Source organism: Tursiops truncatus, chromosome 3 (genome assembly GCF_011762595.2).
Source record: "Tursiops truncatus isolate mTurTru1 chromosome 3, mTurTru1.mat.Y, whole genome shotgun sequence".
Taxonomy (NCBI): domain Eukaryota; kingdom Metazoa; phylum Chordata; class Mammalia; order Artiodactyla; family Delphinidae; genus Tursiops; species Tursiops truncatus.
Window position 1 is genome coordinate 5,150,401 of NC_047036.1, and position 20,861 is coordinate 5,171,261.

Below are 20,861 nucleotides of genomic sequence, written 5' to 3' on the forward strand. Positions count from 1 at the left end.
AATATAGAATATTTTCTCAGAAAAGACAATAGCAGATTGTCAGAGAAAAGTAGTTCAGTGAACACACACGTGAAACTTCTGCCACAGAGGCTGGAACTATTTCAGACTGAATGAAGATAAAGGACAGGATGGGGACCCCAGACAGTCACCGAGGTGATCCAGGCTGTGCCACAACGGGCAACATTGGAAGATGCACCCAAAGTTAGGAGAAAGCATGGGTGCAGCTGGAGATCCCAGGATGAATTGGAAGCTGCTTCCCTGGATGACCAGTACCAGTTCACTCCTTCTGGAAGCGTGCCCCTCACCCTCAATCACGGAAAACAAATTCAGAATCAGCCTTGCATCAGGTTGCAAAGTAAGAGATTCAGAGGGGGGTCTTATAAGTGTTTGCTCCCCAGCTACTTGTGAATGCAAAGAGCAGCAATGAAGTTTTAGGCTCTTCAGCCGCTCGGGCTCAGACACATTGGGCAGCTTGGGATGGGGGTGGCCTCCAGGCTCATCCAGACCCCAGGAAAGGGGTGGGGGAGTTCCAGGCATTTTAGGAGTAATCCAGTGTTGATTACCCCCAGGGTCATAGAGGACCATGACAGTAGAAATGCTGCAGTGCCTGGATTTCTACCCAAGGACCACTGCACAAACACAAACACTTCCAGCCAGGCAGTATCACCGGTGGGATTGCTTTGATCAAAACACAGGCTTTTCTATTTGAATATTCATGACTGGATTAATTCATTTATGCATGTATTCGATCATTCAGTAAAAATATGTTCAAATATGCCATCCACTGAAAGACAGAATAAATTTTATCTCACATTGCTTTTGAAGATATTTGTTATATATCTTAAAATCTCTTCCGTTGTTCTTTGAGCTTTGTTTCCTTGGATGTTAGTTCTTTGGTTAGGGTTGCTTTTCCTCAAACATTTGGTGGTGTTTTATTCTCTGTGCATGTGGGATTGCTCAGGAATCCCTGCTCTCCCCCTGGGGAAGGCTGATTCTGAATTTGTTTTCCGTGATTGAGGGTGAGGGGCACGCTTCCAGAAGGAGTGAACTGGTACTGGTCATCCAGGGAAGCAGCTTCCAATTCATCCTGGGATCTCCAGCTGCACCCATGCTTTCTCCTAACTTTGGGTGCATCTTCCAATGTTGCCCGTTGTGGCACAGCCTGGATCACCTCGGTGACTGTCTGGGGTCCCCATCCTGTCCTTTATCTTCATTCAGTCTGAAATAGTTCCAGCCTCTGTGGCAGAAGTTTCACGTGTGTGTTCACTGAACTACTTTTCTCTGACAATCTGCTTCAATCTGCTATTGTCTTTCAAGGATGCCTCCAAGTTTCATGTCCACTAATGATTCTCTTTCTTGTTTTCTAGCAGTAATGCTGGTGGGAGTGTAAAACAGTTCAATCAACATGGAAAAGAGTTTAGAAGTTTCTTGCGGAGTTAAACATATGCCTAGCCTTTGACACAGCCATTCCACTCCTGTTATAACCTGAGAGAAGTGAAAACATATATCCAAAAAGACGTGCACCTCGGTGAGCATAGAAGTTATATACACAATATTCAAAACTGGAAACAACCCAAATGTCCTTCAACAGGAAAATGGATAAACATATTGTGGTATATTCATGCAATGAATACTACTGATCAATAAAAACAACTACTGACACATACACGACATGGACGAATCTCACCGTGAAATCATATACTGATTATATATCACTGACAGAAGCCAGATATAAAAGAGTACATACTGTATAACTCTATTATTATAAAGTTCAAAAACAAAAAGCAAAACTACTTTATGGTGATAGAAAGCAGAACAAAGGGTGCCTTTGGTGGAGGGTTAGGGTAGGCTTGACCTCAAAGGAACGTAGGGGAACTTTCTGGAGTGATGGAAATACTCCATATCTTGATTGAGGTGTAAGCTACACAAGTGCATACATTTTTCGAAACCCACTGAGTTGTGCAATTAAGATCTGTACACTACACTGTATGTAAATGAATCCTCTATTTAAAAATTTTTGAAAATAAGATACTATCTGAGTACCAAATTTGCAGAGTTCATTTTTCATTATATTTTTCAAAGCTGGCATGAGAGCAATAAGACATGTATTGTCATACACTGCTGTTACGATAAATAGCAAAAAAGGTTCAGAAGATTCCGTTATACTCTAACGCTTTGAAAATGCATAAGATAAATATAATACATGTTCTCAGTTTCAGCTAATTACAATATTTCACTCACCACCCCTCAGCTTGCCAGGAAGCAGAACTGACTTTTCTTTCTCAGAACACTATATTTGGACCTATCTTTAGACCTAATATTTAAGGTAACAGTGAGTAGAGACACCACCTTGACACACAATATCAGCTGTCGTTTCGCACTTCCACACAACCAGAAAGTAACTGTCTTTGCCTCAAGCAAAGATGAAAAGGACAGGAAAAACGAGATGATTATCTCTGGAAATCTCTCCAGGACCAAGCAGTTTCTTCTTCAGAAAAGAATGCATGACTCATTTCATCGGTCAAGCATGCCTTCAACTGCCAGAGAAAATCTAAATTCCGTTATTACAAAAGCCATCTTCTCCACTCAAAAAGCTGAGTAGAGCCCAGGAGGAAGCCTTCAGAGATCGTCATGGCGACAGTTCACACGGGTCCTCCAGGCAGCCCTCACGCTGACCCGCGTTTGGACTGGACCACCTGACTTTTGGAAGTCCTGAATGAACAAAGGGGTCAGGATGCTCCGATAGCTTCTGAAAGTCGCTGCAGAGGGGAAGCAGCAGCGGGCTGAGGCAGCACATGGGGACAGCACCCAGCACCTCTACAGCCATTTCTGGCACTGATGGCATTTCTGGGAGGTGAGCGGCTAAAACCTAAAGGCAATACCCTTCTTTCTTTTGGCTTCCTCAGCACCCCTGTTTCTTCTTTTGTTTCTCAAACACTTCAGTGGCTTTGTAACCAATTATCTGGATTAAATATCTCCTGTTGAAACACTTAGCCTAGCTCTGTGCTCCTGATTAGACCCTAACTAATACAGGGCTTAAGACCAGGAGTGGGTCCAAAGATTGAGATGACCAGCTAATGGCTTTGACCTCGAGCACAATAATGGAATCGATGCTGGCGGAAAATGGAAAATTGGTAGTTAGTGTAAAGCAGCATCACAGTTGCGTAATGATCACCCCCTGTGGTTGCCTGAGATGTGGGACATACTTGAAAGGAAGGTTTGGGGAGAGCCAGTAGCTGCTGCACTTGACCGTGATGGTAGAAACGCTGATGACAGTGGAAAGGTGGACGATGAGCTCCTCTGAGCAGTGGAGGGAGAGCTCGCAGAAGGAAAACAGCAAGCTCAGAGATCAGGACACTCAGTCCAAGAAGAATCAGAGCAGGTGGGACACTCCACAATGGCCCCATAAGACTGTCATAACCCTTAGAGCAAAAGGACTGGTACAGCGCAAGACCAGTCCCCAAATATGATTCTTGAGGATACAGGATTAGGAAGTACATTGAACTCACAGCCCTGCCAACACTCTGATGTAAAACTCTGAGCATCGACTGGGAAGAAATAGCAGCCTGAGAACTGAAACGGGCCCCTGTGGGTGACTCAGAAAGCTTTGAGAACCCACAACCCTGACACTCCATGCCTGTGTCTTTCCACACCTGAGTCAAGTACTAGCTCCTTTGCCTGCAGACCCCATACTAATCTTGCCCAAGGGAGTTGCCTTGCAAGGGAAGGCCTGTTCTCCCCAACACTCAGCCACCGCCCCTCACTGCCACCAAACCAGAGCCCAGCTCACCCCAAGGGGACAAAGCCCATGTCTGACCCAAGAGGAGAGAGCTTGTACTCCAAAGAAATTGCAACACAGTGTGAGCTTACACCAAATCCGAAGGGCAGAGTGAGGAACTGCTCAGGTACAGGCTAGAGAAAATGCCCGACAAAGATCGCGTGCACACACACACGATCTGAACTTCTTCCCTTTGGTTTACTCTCCTAAATTAGCTATTAAGTACAGGTGATAGAGACTTCTGCTGGCCCCCCAGAATCCATACCTCCCTGTTTCTTTCTAGTGAGTTTAACCTGGCACACGCTAGCCAGTGAAAAACAACATCTCCCGTGCCGCCTTGGAGATGGGTGTGGAATTGGCTAGGAGTGGTCTATGGAATTCCCTGGACATTTAATTACAGCTACATCCAGAATGAGCAAAAGGCAGCAGGTGAAGCCACCAGGGAGGCCATGTGGCAACTGCCTTGTCCTATTACATACAAGAGAAATAAACTTCTTATTCGAGCCCCTAGATTACTTTTTGTTAAGGCAATCTAACCAGTGCTCTATCTAATACAAAACATATTATTTCAAAATAAAAACACTGCTATATATTATCTAAAGTTTCATGTGAATTAGTTTGACCAAAGTCCACGCACCAAGACCAACCCCCATGGAGCCTCCATCTTCTAACCTGAAGTTCTGCTTTGATGTGTCGGATTGGCTGAGGCCAGGTCCCATGTCTGTGCCTGGATGCAAGGAATCTGGGAAAGCACGTTTCTGGCTTCGAGGAAGTGAGAATCAGAAAGACCTGTACTGTATTGGTTATCTATTATTGTGTAACAAGTTGCCCAAAACATGACGGTCTACACCAGCAGTGTTCTTTCTTATCCCTCACAGTTTCTTTGGGTGGGAAAATCCGTCAGGGCACAGTGGGGATGGCTGCTTTCCGCTGCTCAGTACCTGGGGCCTCAGCTGGAGGGCTCAAAGGCTGGGGGCCAGAACCGTCTGAAGACAAGTTCACTCACGTCTGGTCCCTGCTGCTGGCTGTCTGCAAAGACCTTAGCTGGGTCGATGGTTGGACACCCACATGTGTGGCCTCTTTAATGAAGGTTGGGCTTCCTCAAAATATGGTGGCTGGGTTCCCAAAGTAAGCATCCTGACAGAAAGCCGTCAGAGCCCTGTCCTCTCATAGCACAACCTATGGAATTTGAAGACTGCATTGTGATAGCACTGGATGGGGCATCAGGCCTGGGGCTCCGGGCTCCCTCTCCATCACCTCCTGTGACTCTGGGCAAGATCCTCACTGCTGTGACTTCAGACATCTGTGCTGTAAAATGAAAGGCTGAGTTTTCAATTGAATAACAAAATACATCTGCTTCCATCATGGGTCTTGAGCAAATGCAGAGGTGAGTATGGAACATTCCTTGACGTCCTCAAGTTCTTTCCTTTAGAGCCTGCTAGAACAATTTTATATCGAGTGCTCAGAGGGTGATAAAGACATCCTCCCCAGAGCCCCAGCTCCAGGAGGGCAGGATTTCTTCACTGCCGTCTCTGCAGTGATGACTGCATGTAGTAGGTGCCCACAGAGCAATAGTGCAGCACCATATGAAACTGTCTGGGTTTGAATCCTGGCTTCACTGACCACTCACTGTATCACTTTGGACTAGTTACTTAATTTCTCTATAAAGGAAGGCTAAACATGGTACCTACTTAGAAAGTGTTATGAAGAGTAAGTAAATATCTATATCTATATAATATATATACAGTGCTTGGGATGACACTTGAGATATGAAGTCCCATCTAAGCACTGGCTTTGATGATCGACAAACGAATGCCATAATAGGTCAGGTGACCTGGTGACACCAGAGATCAACACTATGCTGCCTTGCAGTGAATTCTAGCAGAAAATGTTTCTGAATTTTGATAGTGATCTTAACACCTTCGTTCAAGGGAATAAACAATGTGTATGAATTGGGGGCTGATATTTTGAGCTAGTCTGGTTGATGCCTTTATGAGACTGGGGCTCCTGAAGAAATAGGACCAACTGGAAAAAATGGGGATGCAGTCCTCTGAGACAAAGAATAAATGGGCAAACCCAGTTCTGCATCTCTTTATAAAAACTGCCACTGGAGACAGCAGGCCCCTGGCACCATTGATTCAAATGCTCATGGGAGGATCACTGGCAGGTACAACACAATTCCCAGACGACGGACGACCGTGATAACCAGCTTCCCTCCCTCCCTGCCTCCCTCCCTTTCTCCCCTTCACGGCAGATTGGCCTCAGCTCCCTCTGCAGAGATCCCCTAGCCGTTCCCCTCCCCACCCCATCACTACTTGTGAAGGGAGGAGGAGATAGAGACCCACAGCTGTCCTTAGAGATTATTTTATTTTGCTAAACACTCTCAATTCAACTGTCTTAATGTTGTAAACTTAATCGCCAATCAGCCAATTTTTAAAAACTTGCTAACAATTTTTTTCATTGTAACTGCAATATATTCTTTTTCAGAGTGTTTGAAAATCAAATAAAAGAGAATAATTTAAAAAACAAAATGCAACCTCTACACATTGCTAAGCTGGGTAGGTGCCCATTCATTCCACTGGTGACGTGGAAATTTCTAGAATCTCCTGGGATAGGAGAAGGAGGGGGCCCTCCTTCCCACTGCTGCTGCTAGCATCCCGTCACTGAAGCAAATGTTTGAGTCCACGGACTGGAGGGTTGAGGAGGGGGTATGTTGAGAATACCTACCCGTACTAACGTAATAATTGTTACCATTTCAATTTTCCTCCTTCTTGTCTTTTTTCCTACATATAGCTTTATGCAGTTGTAGCTATAGTGTATATAATTTTGCACTCTGCTTTCTTACTTAAAACTATTATGTACATCATAAATATTTTTATTTTGCTATATAATCTTCATAACTGTAATGTTATTGCTGCATAATATTCTCTCAAGTGGATTAGGTATAATTTACCTTCCACTTATGCTATTGTTGTAAATTTAGGTCGTTTTCAATTTTTAACTAACATTTGCCTTTAGCCCTTTAAAGAGTTGATCAGAGATGCTGAAAGTGTGACAGGTAGATAATAATTAAGATGACCTTTATATCACCTGTCAGTCTGTCCTGCTTTGGCCTCTTGTCCCAGCAACAGTATTAACTGTGATCCTTTCACTTTCAGAAAAACAAAAACAAACAAAAAAAAAAACGCCCTGCATCCCAAGAATAAATTATATGATCACCCTAATAATACTTCCAGTCAGAATTAAAGCCCTTACAGATGGCTGCCTGGGATTTCAGTTAAACCATTCCCAAACCACACTGGATGACACCCCTGCTTCAGGTAGGAAACGTTTCTCCAAGGCCTCCCCCTAGGTCAGCTGGCCTGTGGGGATTACAATCACACCTGTGGAGACTTTCTCACCTCCATCTCCCGGACTGGGACTGAAAGCCAACCCCGGCAGAAACCCTGCAGGGCAGTGTACTGTCTGGGGCAGCTGGTTGACCTCAGCACAGGGCTTGGGGGCACAGGGACCAGGATGTAGGCCCCAGCACACGGCTGAGCTGGGCTAGCTGCTGAGCTTCTTTGAAACACAGTTTCTTTACCAATAAAATGGGTCAGATAAAACCCGAGATGGCTTCTGTGGCCGTGAAATGATAAAACAAGTAATGCCTGCCTGTCCCCACCAGTGTCACCTCCCGATCTGCTCACATCCCCTCTTCCCATAGGTTAAATGAACTCAGGGTACTTTACAGACAGACATTGTCATCTTCCTGATCAACCTCTCTTTAAAAATCAGAGCTGGACAGAACGGGTCACACAAAAGCCCATGAGACCAGGACAACTAGATCTCAGTCAGTTGCAGCCAATTTGGTCACCAGCCACTGGTCTTGCCTGGACTGCTGTACTGCCCACTCCCACCCACTGGAAAACAGCCTCCACGGAAAGGCACCTTTATATATAGTCACCGATCCAGGGGACCACGTCCCAGGGTTGCATGCACTTGCCACAAACCGGCGAGGACTGGCGGGCACCTCACTCTACCGGGAAGCAACTCTAGAAAACCGAACCACAGACCCGTTAGGTCTGAACTTAACTTCCGCGGTGATCTGAAGAGCTATTTTTCACAGGGAAAATTTTTAATAATTTATAAAAAGTGAAAATGGTAAAGACGTTTAAAAACAATCGTCACGGTGACATCAGAATGAACGCGCTCTGCTGATGAATCTAGAGGCTCCTCAAGATGAAAGCCAAACCAGGAACAGCGGTGAAGTTTGGAGTCAGTCCTTGGCCATTTGGGTTTTCGGGGTGATTCCTCCTATATTGCGGGGATCATCACCGCCCCTCCCCATTGCGCAGCTGGGCCACAGACACTAGACTATGCGCGGCGGCGCGATTCCTGCAAACGTTGGACTCTTCCCGGCTTCCCTGGTTGTTCCAGCTTCTGGGGCTCTGAAAGTGCTTTTTGCTTGAAATTTCACCAGATAAAAATAAGTTTCAATGAGTTAAAGGCAGAAAGGGAGGGGAGGGATGAAAGCGTCCAAGTTGAAGGAGGATCCCCACCCCTTCTGCGGCCAGTCCCGAGGTTACCCGCGGGTACCGGGGACTCCAGGGCCGCAGAGTGCCCGCCCCGCGCCCTGAGCGCCCGCTGGCGCCAGAGTCGGATGCGTTTCCCCGCAACCTCTTGGAAATGACTCGAAAGCCAGTGCTCCGTGGTCCCTTCCTTCCCCTTTTGGAACACAGGGACCCCCTGGCGTGGCGGGGAGGAGAGGAGCCAGGCCTGGTCGCAGGGGTGAATTCGCGGAACGGTCATCCTTTAAAGTCGGGATTCGAGGGGTTCTTTAGCGGGTTGCGGAGAGCACGCTTCCCGCATCCTCCTCCCCAGGCCCTGATTCTTTGATCAGTCCTTAGGAGAGCACTGGTTCCGCAGATCCCGGTCCAGGATTGCGGTGTGGACACCAGGCTCCATCTGGTACACACGGGATTCAATAAACAGGTTGCTTTCCATCCTTCTCCGACGCCCCTTCCCCTCCGGATTGCTCCAACTAGGTTAAGTGAGGTCGGAGGCTCAGGCCGGGGTTAGAGCCTGGATCCCGGGCAGAAGGACCCGGAGCCTCTGAGACCCTCATTAGCGCGCGCACACACGTGCCCCTTCTCGCTCTGCTCCCCACCCTCGCTCCGCTCCGGCCGGCCGGTCGGCTCCGCGCGGCGCTACCCCGCAGCCCGGCGCGCACCGATGTCTCCCCCCAGCGGCCGTGCGCGTGTCGCCGCAGGAGCCGGGCGGCTGGCGGGCGGCGGGGAAGCGGCGCGGCGCAGGCAGTCCCGCGGCTCCGCCCCGCGCCCCCCTCCCCGGCCGGCAGGACCGCCCCCTCCGCGCCGCGCTCGGCTCAGACTGAGCAGACGCCTTTGCAATGTCAGCAGCCGCGGCGGCGGCGGCGGTCGAGGCCCCGCGGTAGCGGCCAGCGCAGCACGGCCCGGCGGGCGCGCACGGCGCGAGCCCGCGGCCGCCTCGCTGCCTTCGGGGCGCTGCGGACGGCTCGGCGCGCCCTGAGGCGGCGATCGGACTCGAAGCCAGCCCGGCTGCGGCCGCTCACAAAGGACCGCGGACACCAGGCTCCGGGGGGCTGCGCGCAGGGACCGGCCGGGGGACGGCCCGCCGCGGCGCGTCCCCTCCACGCTTTCCCTCCCCGGGCGGCTGGAGCCCGAGCCAGAGCGGGCCCCGTCATATGACAGCGGCGACCCAGCGGCCGGCGAGCGCGCGTGCTGCCCGCTCGGCTGCGCCACGGCCGCCGGCGCCAGGGGGGGCCCGCGCCGCGCCCCGCTGAGTGGTCGCCGGTCGCTGCTGCCCCGCGCCCCCCGCGCCCCGGCTCTCGGGCTCCGGGGGCAGGAGCCGAGGGGAACCCCGCGCCGGCGCCAAGCCTAAAATGGCCACGCTGCTCCGCAAAATCGGGCTCATCCGCCTGCACAACCGGGACACCGAGGACCCCAAGCATCACCACAACCACCGCGGCGGCGGCGGCGGCCAGCAGAGCGCGTCGCTGCGCGGCAAGGGCGGCGCCAAGAGCGGCGGCCACAAGCCGCAGCAGCAGCATCCCGCCGGGGGCGCGGGCGACGCCAGCCCCGGACCCGGCAAGGGCAAGGGCAAGCGCGCGGCGGAGCTGGCCCAGCGCGACAAGCCGCCGCAGCCGGCGGCGGGGGCGGCGAGCGGCGGGGGCCCCCGGGAGCGCGCGGCGGGCGCCAGGGCGGGGCCGGGCCCGGCGGCGGCGGCGGCGGCGGCGGGCGGCAGCCTGGTTCCCGCGGCGCGCCAGCAGCACTGCACGCAGGTGCGCAGCCGGCGGCTCATGAAGGAGCTGCAGGACATCGCGCGCCTCAGCGACCGCTTCATCTCCGTGGAGCTGGTGGACGAGAGCCTCTTCGACTGGAACGTGAAGCTGCACCAGGTGGACAAGGACTCGGTGCTGTGGCAGGACATGAAGGAAACCAACACCGAGTTCATCCTGCTTAACCTCACCTTCCCCGACAACTTCCCCTTCTCGCCGCCCTTCATGCGGGTGCTCAGCCCGCGCCTGGAGAACGGCTACGTGCTGGACGGCGGCGCCATCTGCATGGAGCTGCTCACGCCGCGCGGCTGGTCCAGCGCCTACACCGTGGAGGCCGTCATGCGCCAGTTCGCCGCCAGCCTGGTCAAGGGCCAGGTAAGCTGGGAGGAGGCCGAGGGCGCGCGGGGCTGGCCCCTCGGCGCTCTCGCTCCTGGTGCGCGCGGGGCTGTGTCTCTACCCCAGCCTGCCAAGGGGAGACGTTCCCGAGCGCCTCCGCTTCTCTTCCCTGAGCGTTTTCTTCTTTCCCTACTTTTCCATCCCGTCTCTGCGGGTCTCCCGCTTGTTCCCGGTCGGTCCCCATCTCTCTAGAATACGCTCTCTCCCTCTCCGCACACCCTCCTCTCTTTTCTCCTCTGCCGCTTCTCCCCTCTGGCTCTGCCCCTCTACCCTCTGCCCTGATCTCCTGACCCTCTGTCCCCATGTGCCCCTCCCTTTCCTCCTCCTCCGCCCCCGCCCCAGGCTTCCGCTCTCTCCCCCTCCCCCTTCCTCTCCCGTTTACCCCCTTCTCCTTTTCCTTGGCTTCTCCCCATCTCCTGACCCCACAGTCTCCCTGAGGGTGGAACTTCACGTGGACTTAGGAATCTAAGTATCCAGCCCAGTTTATTGCCCCCTTCCCTGCCACACACGCAAAGTTCCCCCCGCCCCGCAACAACAACTCAGGGGGGCTCTGCAGGTGGGGGGCTCTGCAGGGGGCCTGCTGCCTGCTGGTGAATCTGCTCCCCTGCTCTGCCCCCTCTTGACCAGCATGTAGCGCAAAGGTGAAAATTTTGCTCTTGAGAAATTTCACTGGAGAGGCAGAGGTGTGGTTTGAGTGTGACAAGGCCAGATGACCTCAAGGAAATGCATGGTACCTGGCTCCTTCCAGGACCATCACCTTCTGGGTAGTTGTTCAAGGTCTTGGTCTCTCTCAGACCTGTTTCTTCCTTCCGGGTTACCCCTGCCCCGGGGGGTTAAATCCATTATCAGAACTAAAGATTTTTAACTAAATACTGAAATCAGGGGCAGGCTTGGTGCCTGAATCTTCTCACCTATTGCACCAGACGCAGTTTTACCAGAAGAAACCCCAGAGAACTTGAGAGCAGAGAATGAATGAATCTTCTGAAATTTGTCCCCCCCCCCACCCGCTGCAGGCAGAGGCATGATGGTTTTATCTTCCCACATTATATGCTCCTGATCATGTTCAAGTTGGTTGATGTTTTCCCAAATCGCTATTGAACATTACTTAATAAAATTATAATTTTATATGGGTGTCTTTTAGATTTATGAAGAATCCCTGTTTTGTTTAGGAGCCCCGAAATGACCTCGATTTGATCTTTCTACAGCTAGCGTTTCAGAAGCCATCAGTCCCCTGTCACCTGCCTCTGTCCCTTTCACGGCAGGATCTTTCACACTAATCAAATAATGCTTGTTCTGCCAATTTCACTAGAGGTGGAGCCCCTGGGATTCCAGGCAAATCGCATTGTGACTCCAGTGGAGAAAGGCACTTAATTCTTGACTGAGGTCTGTTGTTACCAAGTACTATCTTGCTAGTCCATCTTTTCTGGGGTTTAGCTTCCGCTCATTTCTCGCGTTCGAAATAGGAGGGACCTGGCGGCTCTAGAAAGGTGAGGTTTAATGCTTTAACATCAGAAATGCAGTCTGAAGCCTGTGGTTCAGCGCTGGCTCTGATGTGAAGAGCCTGTGATTCGATACAAGCCACGGGGGTGGGAGAGGGTCCCGGTTTATGTTATTATCAGGATTTATACAAATGATGGGGAAAAATATTTTGCAGAAATGCTTCTGTTATTTTTTCTGAAAGCACTGCTAATCAGAACTCTCTGGAACACTCTCTTGCCTTCTTTCATTCTTCACAGAGATGACTTTGGGGATGAGGGGCAGAGGAATATCATTTTGCCTTATAATCACAGAATAGTAGCATTTAGATTCGGAAGAGATCCTCAGCCACAGCCTGCATTTTGAAAGATGTAGGAAAGTAAAGATTTCAAATGAGAAATAAGGACTTTTTTTAAGGAGAGATACATGTCAGTAAGTTAAGTGTTTTCCATGTTCACATGAATGCTGTGATTGACAGTTCTCTTGGTGCCCCTGCACTTCTATTAAATTAGGCAGGTCCTTGTGTCTATATGTCTTTTCTTTGTAATCCAAATTGAGAGTCTTCATACAGTCAGCAAGTCAGAGACCTTATTGTTGAAAGTAATTATCAATATTTTTATTTCTTAATTTCAAAATCTTACTTAGTTGAACTCAGGGCCCTCCATGTAGCCTATTGTGTTATATCACCTATTCTAAAGTCTAGTTATGAAATATCTGAAAGGGAGGCGAGTACTCAGCCATTTATAAAAATACCAGTTCCGTTTCTTTGCACTTTTCGTGCTGACTTCAACATCCAAAAGAGAGTCGTGTAGGATATACACAAACAACTCGAAATGCAGTGTAAGAACAGGAGGAATGAATGTTCATCAGTGTTTCAGGATTCTGTGCAGGAAAGGATCCTAATAGTGTCTCAGGGCCCTCAGCGTTATGGTGCCTTTCCTGCTTTTGTAAATTTCCTACCTACAGGTTGTTCATTGCACTTACTGCAGTTACCGAATTATTTCCGTCGTTGAAGGTAGTTAAAGGACTTTGGGAAAGCAATCAAAATACCTGATTAGGTATTCAAAGAGAACCAAGAGTGCTACCAAACCAATGATTACTTTAAAAGGCAGAACCGTTCCGTTCTAGTTACATTCCTCCATCTGTTGGCCCTTTCGTTTTTCTTAAGCAATGGGATTAGAAAAGGCTCGTTTTCCTCTTGCATAACTACTAAGCGTAACTTTCTGAATTGGGGATATCCTAAGTTGATTTTGTTTCTCTACCTTTAGAGAAATCATAAAATACTTCTAAGGGTTTCATCGGTCATATTAGGAAAAGATATGCTTAACCATTTTGTGTATAGTATTAATGTTTGCGTTTATCTCACGGTGTGACAGATTCAGTCATTTCACGAGACCTTTACCTGACTTTTGGGGCCCATGTTATCAAAATCTCTCGTGTGCTGCCTTATGGATTGTGGTTGTTTTAAATTAACTTACAACTTTCTTGTATGATATACTCTTTGTAGAGATAATGACGTACATACCTCGCCTATTTGTTTATTACCGAATCCTCTTCTGACTACAAAGAGACATTTTAGGTAACTCTTGGATCCTGCAATTAAATGAAAACTCCCCGTAGCTGGGAGGGTCCTGCCCAGGCTGGGCCTCGGCGTTCACTGGCATGTGTACCAGGTCTCGCACCTGGGATGATCGATGATGCAACAGAGACCCTCTCCTTGCAGCTGTGTGAGCAGAAGGCACCCAACAGTAGCTTGAGGGCGCACGAACTCAGGGTTCTACTTTCACATCAGTTCGCCTCCTGAGTGTCCCCTTTTTAATTAGTTAGACATCGCCAGGGGCAGGGAACCAGACGGCACTTGGAAGACAGTTCCTTACTCCTCCTCTGTCCCCTCAGTGCCAACCATGCGCCTCAACCCAGCATGAGGACGATGTGGCAATAATAGCAGTGGCGTTTACTGTTTGCTCCATGCCAAGCTCTGGGCCAGCGGAGCACTTAGGGTGTTAACCTTACCTGATTCTACTGTTTCCGTGGTCACTGTACAGGTGAGGACACCTCAGCTCCACACGGTCAGGTGAAATTAATGCAGCCTCGTGTTCTAACACTAGCAATGAGTGAGAGCCTCTGAATACCAGTCCACATTAGTAAAAGTCAGCGACGGCAGAGTCACACCCAGGCCACCTGAGCCCCTGGCCGTCTCCAGCCAGTGGTTGGCGGTGACCGGTGTGATCATCATTTGTGTCCACAGAAGACAGGTACACAGTCAGCTGTCAGCAGAAGAATGAACACAACAGGACTAAAACACCTTCAGTTCTTAGTGTTTGAATTAAAAATTGCTAAGCGATTCCGGAACAGTTATGTTTCCTGACAGCGCTAGTTTCTGGAATTTTTGAACACAGAAAACTGGTAGATGTTGCCACGTGTCAGTGTGTGATGAAAAAGTAACAGGCTCTGCAGATCAGCTCTGTTTGACGATAAAGTGCATCTCTGAGGTCGACTTTAGGGCTTAAAGTGTTCTGCACCATGGGTGTCACTGAGAATCTTGCACACACACACACACACACACACACAGCCTGTCTTCAGAACCTCTTCCAAAGTACCAGGCCTGGAAATAGCTTTTTACTTATGGCTACACAATCTCCAGGTCTTATCAGGAAAAAGTAATGAAGATAAACAGCCTTGTGGGTTCCTAAAGTTTATTGGCTTCTGAACTATTATAATTCACACAACATTTTTGAAAGCCCTGTGTGAGTGTGCTAGGGCTACTGTCACAAAGTCCCACAGACTGGCGGGCTTCAACAACAGACATTTACTTCTCACAGTTCCGGAGGCCAGAAGTCTGAGCTCAGGGTGAGGGCAGGGTTGGGTCCTTCCGAGGGTGTGCAGAGGATGAGCTCCAGGCCTCTGCCCTTGGCTTGCAGACGGCCATCTTCTCCCTGTGTCCTCACGTGGTCTTCCCTCTGTGCCTGTCTGTGTCCTAATCTCCCCTTCTGGTGAGGACACCAGTCGTATTGGATCAGGGCTCCATCCTAATGACGTCAGTTTAACATGATCACCTCTGTAAAGACCCTGTCTCCAAATACAGTCACCTTCTGAGGTGCTTGGGAATAGAACGCCAACGTATCAATTTTGAGGGATCACAGTGCAGCCTGTAACAAGCCCAAACAGGAATTTCTTAAGCAATCCAACCTCTCATTTCTCTAGAGGCTATTGCTGGTTTGCAAAGTAACATAAATGATGCCCATCCGTGTGAACACAGGACCACACCGAGGAGGCCCCAGGAGGGCCTACGTGGAATAGAGAGATGGTGGCCGCTTTAAAGGGAAGCTGGGAGAACCTAGCGTGTGAACCGTGACAGCCAGGGGGTGGGTCCTGCCGTGTGACTCACCGAGGAGAGTGGATTTGTGGAGGAGTCTTATGAGTCAACTGTGTCGTTGTGTCCTGTGCCCATGTGTAGGTGAGGGAGGTCATTACCACACAGGATGACTCTGCAGCTTGAGGTCTCCATGTACTCGATGGATCGGAGAAGAAAATAGCTTGTTCTGGTATCAAGTGGGACGGGGCAGGAGGACGCAGACAGGACTCTGCATCCTAAAAATAGTGCCGCGCCGACTTGGCAAGCTCCCACGTGCCCGCTCCCTGGCGAGTCTGCTCATCCCAGAGCTGACGGTGCAGTTAATAATAGTAGTGGCTTACTTTACCCAGAGTTGTAAACTTTTGAGAATCTAAAGTTGCAAAAAGAGGATGCAAATGCATTTGTGTTTACTTTTCTGATTTATAGTGAAGGGTGTGAGAGGATTGTTTTCCTATTTAAGGGTCAGGAGAGTTTGGGGGGGTTTGTTTGTTTGTTTAATGGAAAGTACCAACATGAACACTAAGTTGAAGTTTGTTTTAACCCAGAATCCTGCCCTTTCTCATCCTCACGAACAGGCGTGTGTGAGTCCAGCTTTAGAAGGAAGGCAGCCTCAGTGGTACCACTTTGGGGACAGCTAAGGAACCAGCCAAATGGCTTTCATGGCTTTTTTTTTAAGCAGCCACCAATAGTGGGTTCTTTGAGCCACATTTCAAATCTCCTGAACCCTAGATTTTTGCTGTGTTGATAGGGTCGTGGGGAGATGGGGCAGAGGATGGGGACGAGGTAACTCCTTTTCTCTCTTTCCTTTACTTATGGCTACACAATGGCCGGTGGTCCTCAGCCCCAGGTTAATTAGATGCTTCCGGGAACCTTTAAATTATTCCAATGCCAGGCCCTTTCCTCGAAGATTCACACTTCTTGAGGCTAAGATGAGGCCCTAGTAGAGGCCCGTTGGAAAATCTCCTACGTTGATTCTAACGTACAAACCAGGATTGGAAAAGAATTACTCATCACGTCTACCATCTTCGGTACATCCTCCCACCAACAGCCAGAACAGGGAGCTTCAGGTGATGGTGGCTGTAATAAACCCCTTGCCTTCCCCCCTCCCACCTTGATTGGACTCACTGTCCTGTGTCCACCCCGACTAGCCCTCTGGAAGCCCTACTTTTGTAGAGGAGCTCATCATACAACCCAGTCCTTCCTCCCTGGACCAAGAGGGAGTGTAAACCCTGAAAAAGGAAATGTGCTCAAGAGAGTTGCTCACCCCCGGATCAGACACTGTTGTGAGGGCCTAGGTGCGCGGGCCGCCCAGAACTGTGGATAATTAGCTAGTTCGCACAGCACAGGTACTGAGCGTCCACTCTGTATCAGGCACACACTGGGCACACGTTGGTGAATCAGATTCACGGAAAGTGCCAGCCACAGAGAACTGACTGTCTAGTGGGGATGAAGTGCAACCCACTCACATTTGTCTGTGATGTACCAGGCAGCTCCGCAGGTATCGCTTGCTTAGTATTTGGGTGAGTGCCCATTCACTGGTGCAAGTGGCCTGTGGGTGCGCCAGGGACTTGAGAGAGATGGGGTCCTGGGCTCAGCAGCGTCTTCCAAACTTCTGGGTGACATTCCCAGAAGGAATTCTCATTGTTACGTGATTGTCACACTGAGGGTTAGCCTGTTTCTCTGAACATAGTTTCCCTGCTAATAAATGGGACGATCAGGCATTTCCCAAAACAGACAAAGGAGTCATTGTAATGGCAGAAATATTTCCAATAACATCTACGCTTTCCTACCCAAGGAGTCAGCAAACTAAGATAAGGTTTAATTGTTTAATGCCCCATCGTCACACACTTCATTCCTTCTTTCCTTCCTTCATTCGGGACCCGTTTGCTGAGGGTCTACCATGACTTGGGCACTGAAGATGCATGGTCTTCAGCACTCCCGTGGCGACCTTCCCCCATTCTGTGGGTCGCCCCTGGTCCTCTCCGCTAAGGACAGGAGGACCAAGGCCCCCAGATCGAGAACCTCTGGGGAGGAAGCGGAATTGGGACCAACCAGGTGGCAAAGCCTTGGGACAGGAGGGCGGGGCGGGAGTGGGGAGCCGGGAGTAGCGCCAGAAGGTGCCCTTCCCCACCCGGCAGGCCTAGGTGTGGTCAGGCAGCAGACTAACCGGGCCTCCTCGGTCACGTTCCCAAGCCTGGCTTTTCCTCTCCTCCCTGCCCTCCTGTCTCCTTAGAGGCTTGTCATCCCCTGCTTGGATTCCTGGGATGCCCCCGTCCAACCTCTCCGTCCCTTTCCATCCTCCCTGCCGCCACCTTCCTGGGTCCTCTAAGACGCACACCTGGTTTTCTCACACCCTTGGTTAGACGGGGACAGAATACATCCAAGCGCCCCATCGCTGCCCAGCCTGGGTGCAACTCTTCCACCTTCCACAGCCCCCAGGAAGCCCTTCTCCCACCAGCCCCGCCAGCCACGGCACACCAGCAGGTCTCCACGTTTGCTGAGCTCACAGGTCCGCCCCCATCGGGAAAGCACGCCCTCATGCATCAGTCGAGCCCTGCCATCCCTCAGAACCCTGCCGAGACGTCTTAACTCCTGCAGAAGGCCCCGCAATCACTCCTCCAGTAAGGGCATCGGCTCCCTCCTCTAAACACCTCTGCGTTGTCTGGAAGGTGTTCATTTCTACTCTCATCCTGCTAGACCGCGTGTACCTATTTCCAGCTCTGTTTCCCCTTCCCCTCGCCCAATGCCCAATACATTGTATGTGCCAAATAAATGTGTCCACTGGGCAACTTGCACAACTGCACACACACCCCATCCCCTCCCCTCGCCCCTATTTGGAATACAGTAAGATTGTGAACTTACCAGGTGCTTGCCGTGGGCCAACTGATGTGCAAAACGCTTTAGTAGGTCATGTGATTAAATGCTTTCAACAGCCTATGGGGTGAGCGCTGTTGTTATTCCCATTTTACAGAGGAGGAAACCAAGGCTCGCTTAGCCTGGGGAAGGCAGAGCCCTGCAAATCTGCGGGTTGGGGTCTTCGGGAAGCCCCTTCCTCCAGTGAATGCCTGAAACTAACCCAGATGAGCTGCCCGCAGTGGCCACTGTGATCCCTCCCCTCACAGAAGTGCTTGTTTTTCCTTTGATCACCTTTATAATGTATCCTATGAAGTATCATAATCTTAGAGATCTCATGAAAGACAAAGTTTCTCTAACTGTAGGATCAACCAGTAAAATTACATAAAGCTGAAAGGAGGTTGGTTTAATTCATAACTAAAACTAATCTAATAAAACGTGACTTTGAATTCTGCTGGATTGAATTACAGTGATTTTTGTTTTAGTCATTTTATTTAAAAGGGGATCCCGGCATCTGCCTTTTCATTGACAGGAGAGATGGATGCCTCTTGGTTATTCTCTCAGATCCGAGAAGAACCAGAGGCCCCTTCCTGCCACCTCTGACCCCAAAGGCCACCCCCAGCATCTGGGGACATCTGAAGACCCCTCCTCAGAATAATGCTTTTAAACGCACAAAATAATATTCATAGGCTTTCAAAGGAAAACAGTCATGCTTGGAGATAGTTATTGCTATTTTTAAAAAGTGATGAACTAAAATATGAAATTAAAACGCATGTCTTTATTAACACATTTAATATCAAGGTCTAGTTACTGTCCTAACTGGACATAGGAAGGAGAACTGATGACGTTTCAAGTTGTCTACAACTGTCATATGATTTTTAAATGTCTGGGGTTTCTGTTGGTGACAAAATCAAGGCAATGCTAAATCTCTGCTTTGTTACTTCCAATCGCAGTTAAATGAAGTGCTGGACTACAGTTAGAGTTAATGAAAAGAAAGACATTTTTTTCCATCCAAGTTTGTGTTCCCTGGGGATGCACGGCCCCAAGAACCCCAAGGTGGTAGATGGCTCTAAGTGTGGACAGCTGTCTTGGGAAAGAACTTAAAGTTTATCATGCAGCTCATGGCCAGAACCTCTGGGAACGAGGTTTAGGAGCCCAACATATAGCTCAGTCCTGCCGTGATCTTGTTGGGTGGTCACAAAAATCACAGGGTAGCCTCCTCTTTGCCCTCTCAGAACTGCCACCTCTCCTTGTGGACTCTTGTCATCACCTCTGTGGACTCTCCATCATCAAGTCATTTTGCACCATCAGGTGTCAGTTTCAGATAAGAACCACGATCATGTTATTGACCAAGCACAGATCTGAGAGCTGTGTTTTCACCTCCACAGCCTTGCTCTCTAAGAACCCTATTTGTTAGCAGTATCTTTAAATTAGCTTATTTTTTTTGCTGCCGCTAAGTTAGAAAATTACATAGAAGAATATAATTATTTCAAACATTTACCTTTATCAACGCACACATTGATACTGTTCCATAGTGTTGAGATTCTTTCTTTATTACAGAACACGATGTTCACTTGAAAACTTTTGAGCCACCATTTTGTTTCAAGATGAAAAGCCGGTTCAGAAATAAACGTAAAATGTTTTTCAAATGCTGTGGGTTCCATCAGTTATCACAGGTCACACAGAATGAACACAGATTGCCTCAGTACAACTGAAAGAGAATTTCACTGAGTCAGTGATCCTTTGCCTGACTGAGACCTTTAGGAAAGGCTTTTTTCTGTAATGAAATTCAAGAGAAATCTAGTTGAAATGTTTGACCTACATACGTATATGTGATATTTTGACAACTGGAGGCTAATCAACAAAGAACACCAATCTTCTCTTATTGCTTAGCAGTTAAGGCCCTGAGCATCTAGGGTAAGTCTTCCTGCATTTGGTAGGAAAGTGACTAGATGTCTCCAGGGTTCTTTCCAACTCTTAAGACTGAGATGAATGCAGCCAGCATTCTCACAGGGAGCGGGAACAGTATACGGTTCATTGGTCCTCCAGGATTCTTATGCTGTTTTTGTTGTACACTCACTGATTTCCCCATAGTTTAGCAATATTGAAGTCTGAAATTCGACCTCTGAGATCACTAGAGACATGAAGCATCCTCCTGTCCCCCGGGGTTCTCAGCCTGCAGTGTGTATCATTCTGAGAAGGGGTGTTATCTTCTTCGTGGAAGTGGAGTCTGTAACAATATCTCAATCAGTGCGTGGGCCTGGGTGGTGTTGCCGTAACTACCTCGTTAGGTTGGTAAAGTTTTCAGCATCATAGTCAGCAAATAGAAACGGTTCTACCCAGCACTGCTCAGGTTGGTTTTTCACATTTACGTATGTCTCTTTTTCCCGCCTGTAAACTAATTATTTGGCTATCATCAAATCTTTTGACTGAGGTCATTTCAGTCGCCCTACCCTAAGGAAAACATCCATCTGCAGCTTGGCCCTGACCGTGTACCGCTTAGAGTCTCAGAGGCTGGCTGGTCTCCCCATTCAGATAAGGATGCACCCAGCAACTGTTGGTCCACACCTGGGCCAGGATGCTGCACAAGAAGAGGAGACCCTTGTTTAACCCTTTCAGGCCATTTGAAGAAAGGATAGATGGTCTCACGCCATCTCTGTGGCCAGAAGAGCCCCGGAGACTTCAGAACTGGGTCTTGGTCAGTG

At 49.4% G+C, this 20,861-nt stretch overlaps 1 protein-coding gene across 1 annotated transcript in view; it reads left to right on the plus strand.

Annotated features, from left to right (window-relative positions):
• Positions 1–9,119: 9,119 nt before the first annotated feature.
• UBE2QL1 (ubiquitin conjugating enzyme E2 QL1) overlaps positions 9,120–20,861 on the plus strand; it is a 45,549-nt gene continuing 33,807 nt past the window's right edge. Inside the window, exon 1 of the mRNA XM_019951120.3 lies at positions 9,120–10,451. Within this exon, the coding sequence (XP_019806679.1) occupies positions 9,681–10,451 (771 nt within the window). The 5' untranslated portion in view covers positions 9,120–9,680. The remainder of the gene's footprint in view (positions 10,452–20,861) is intronic.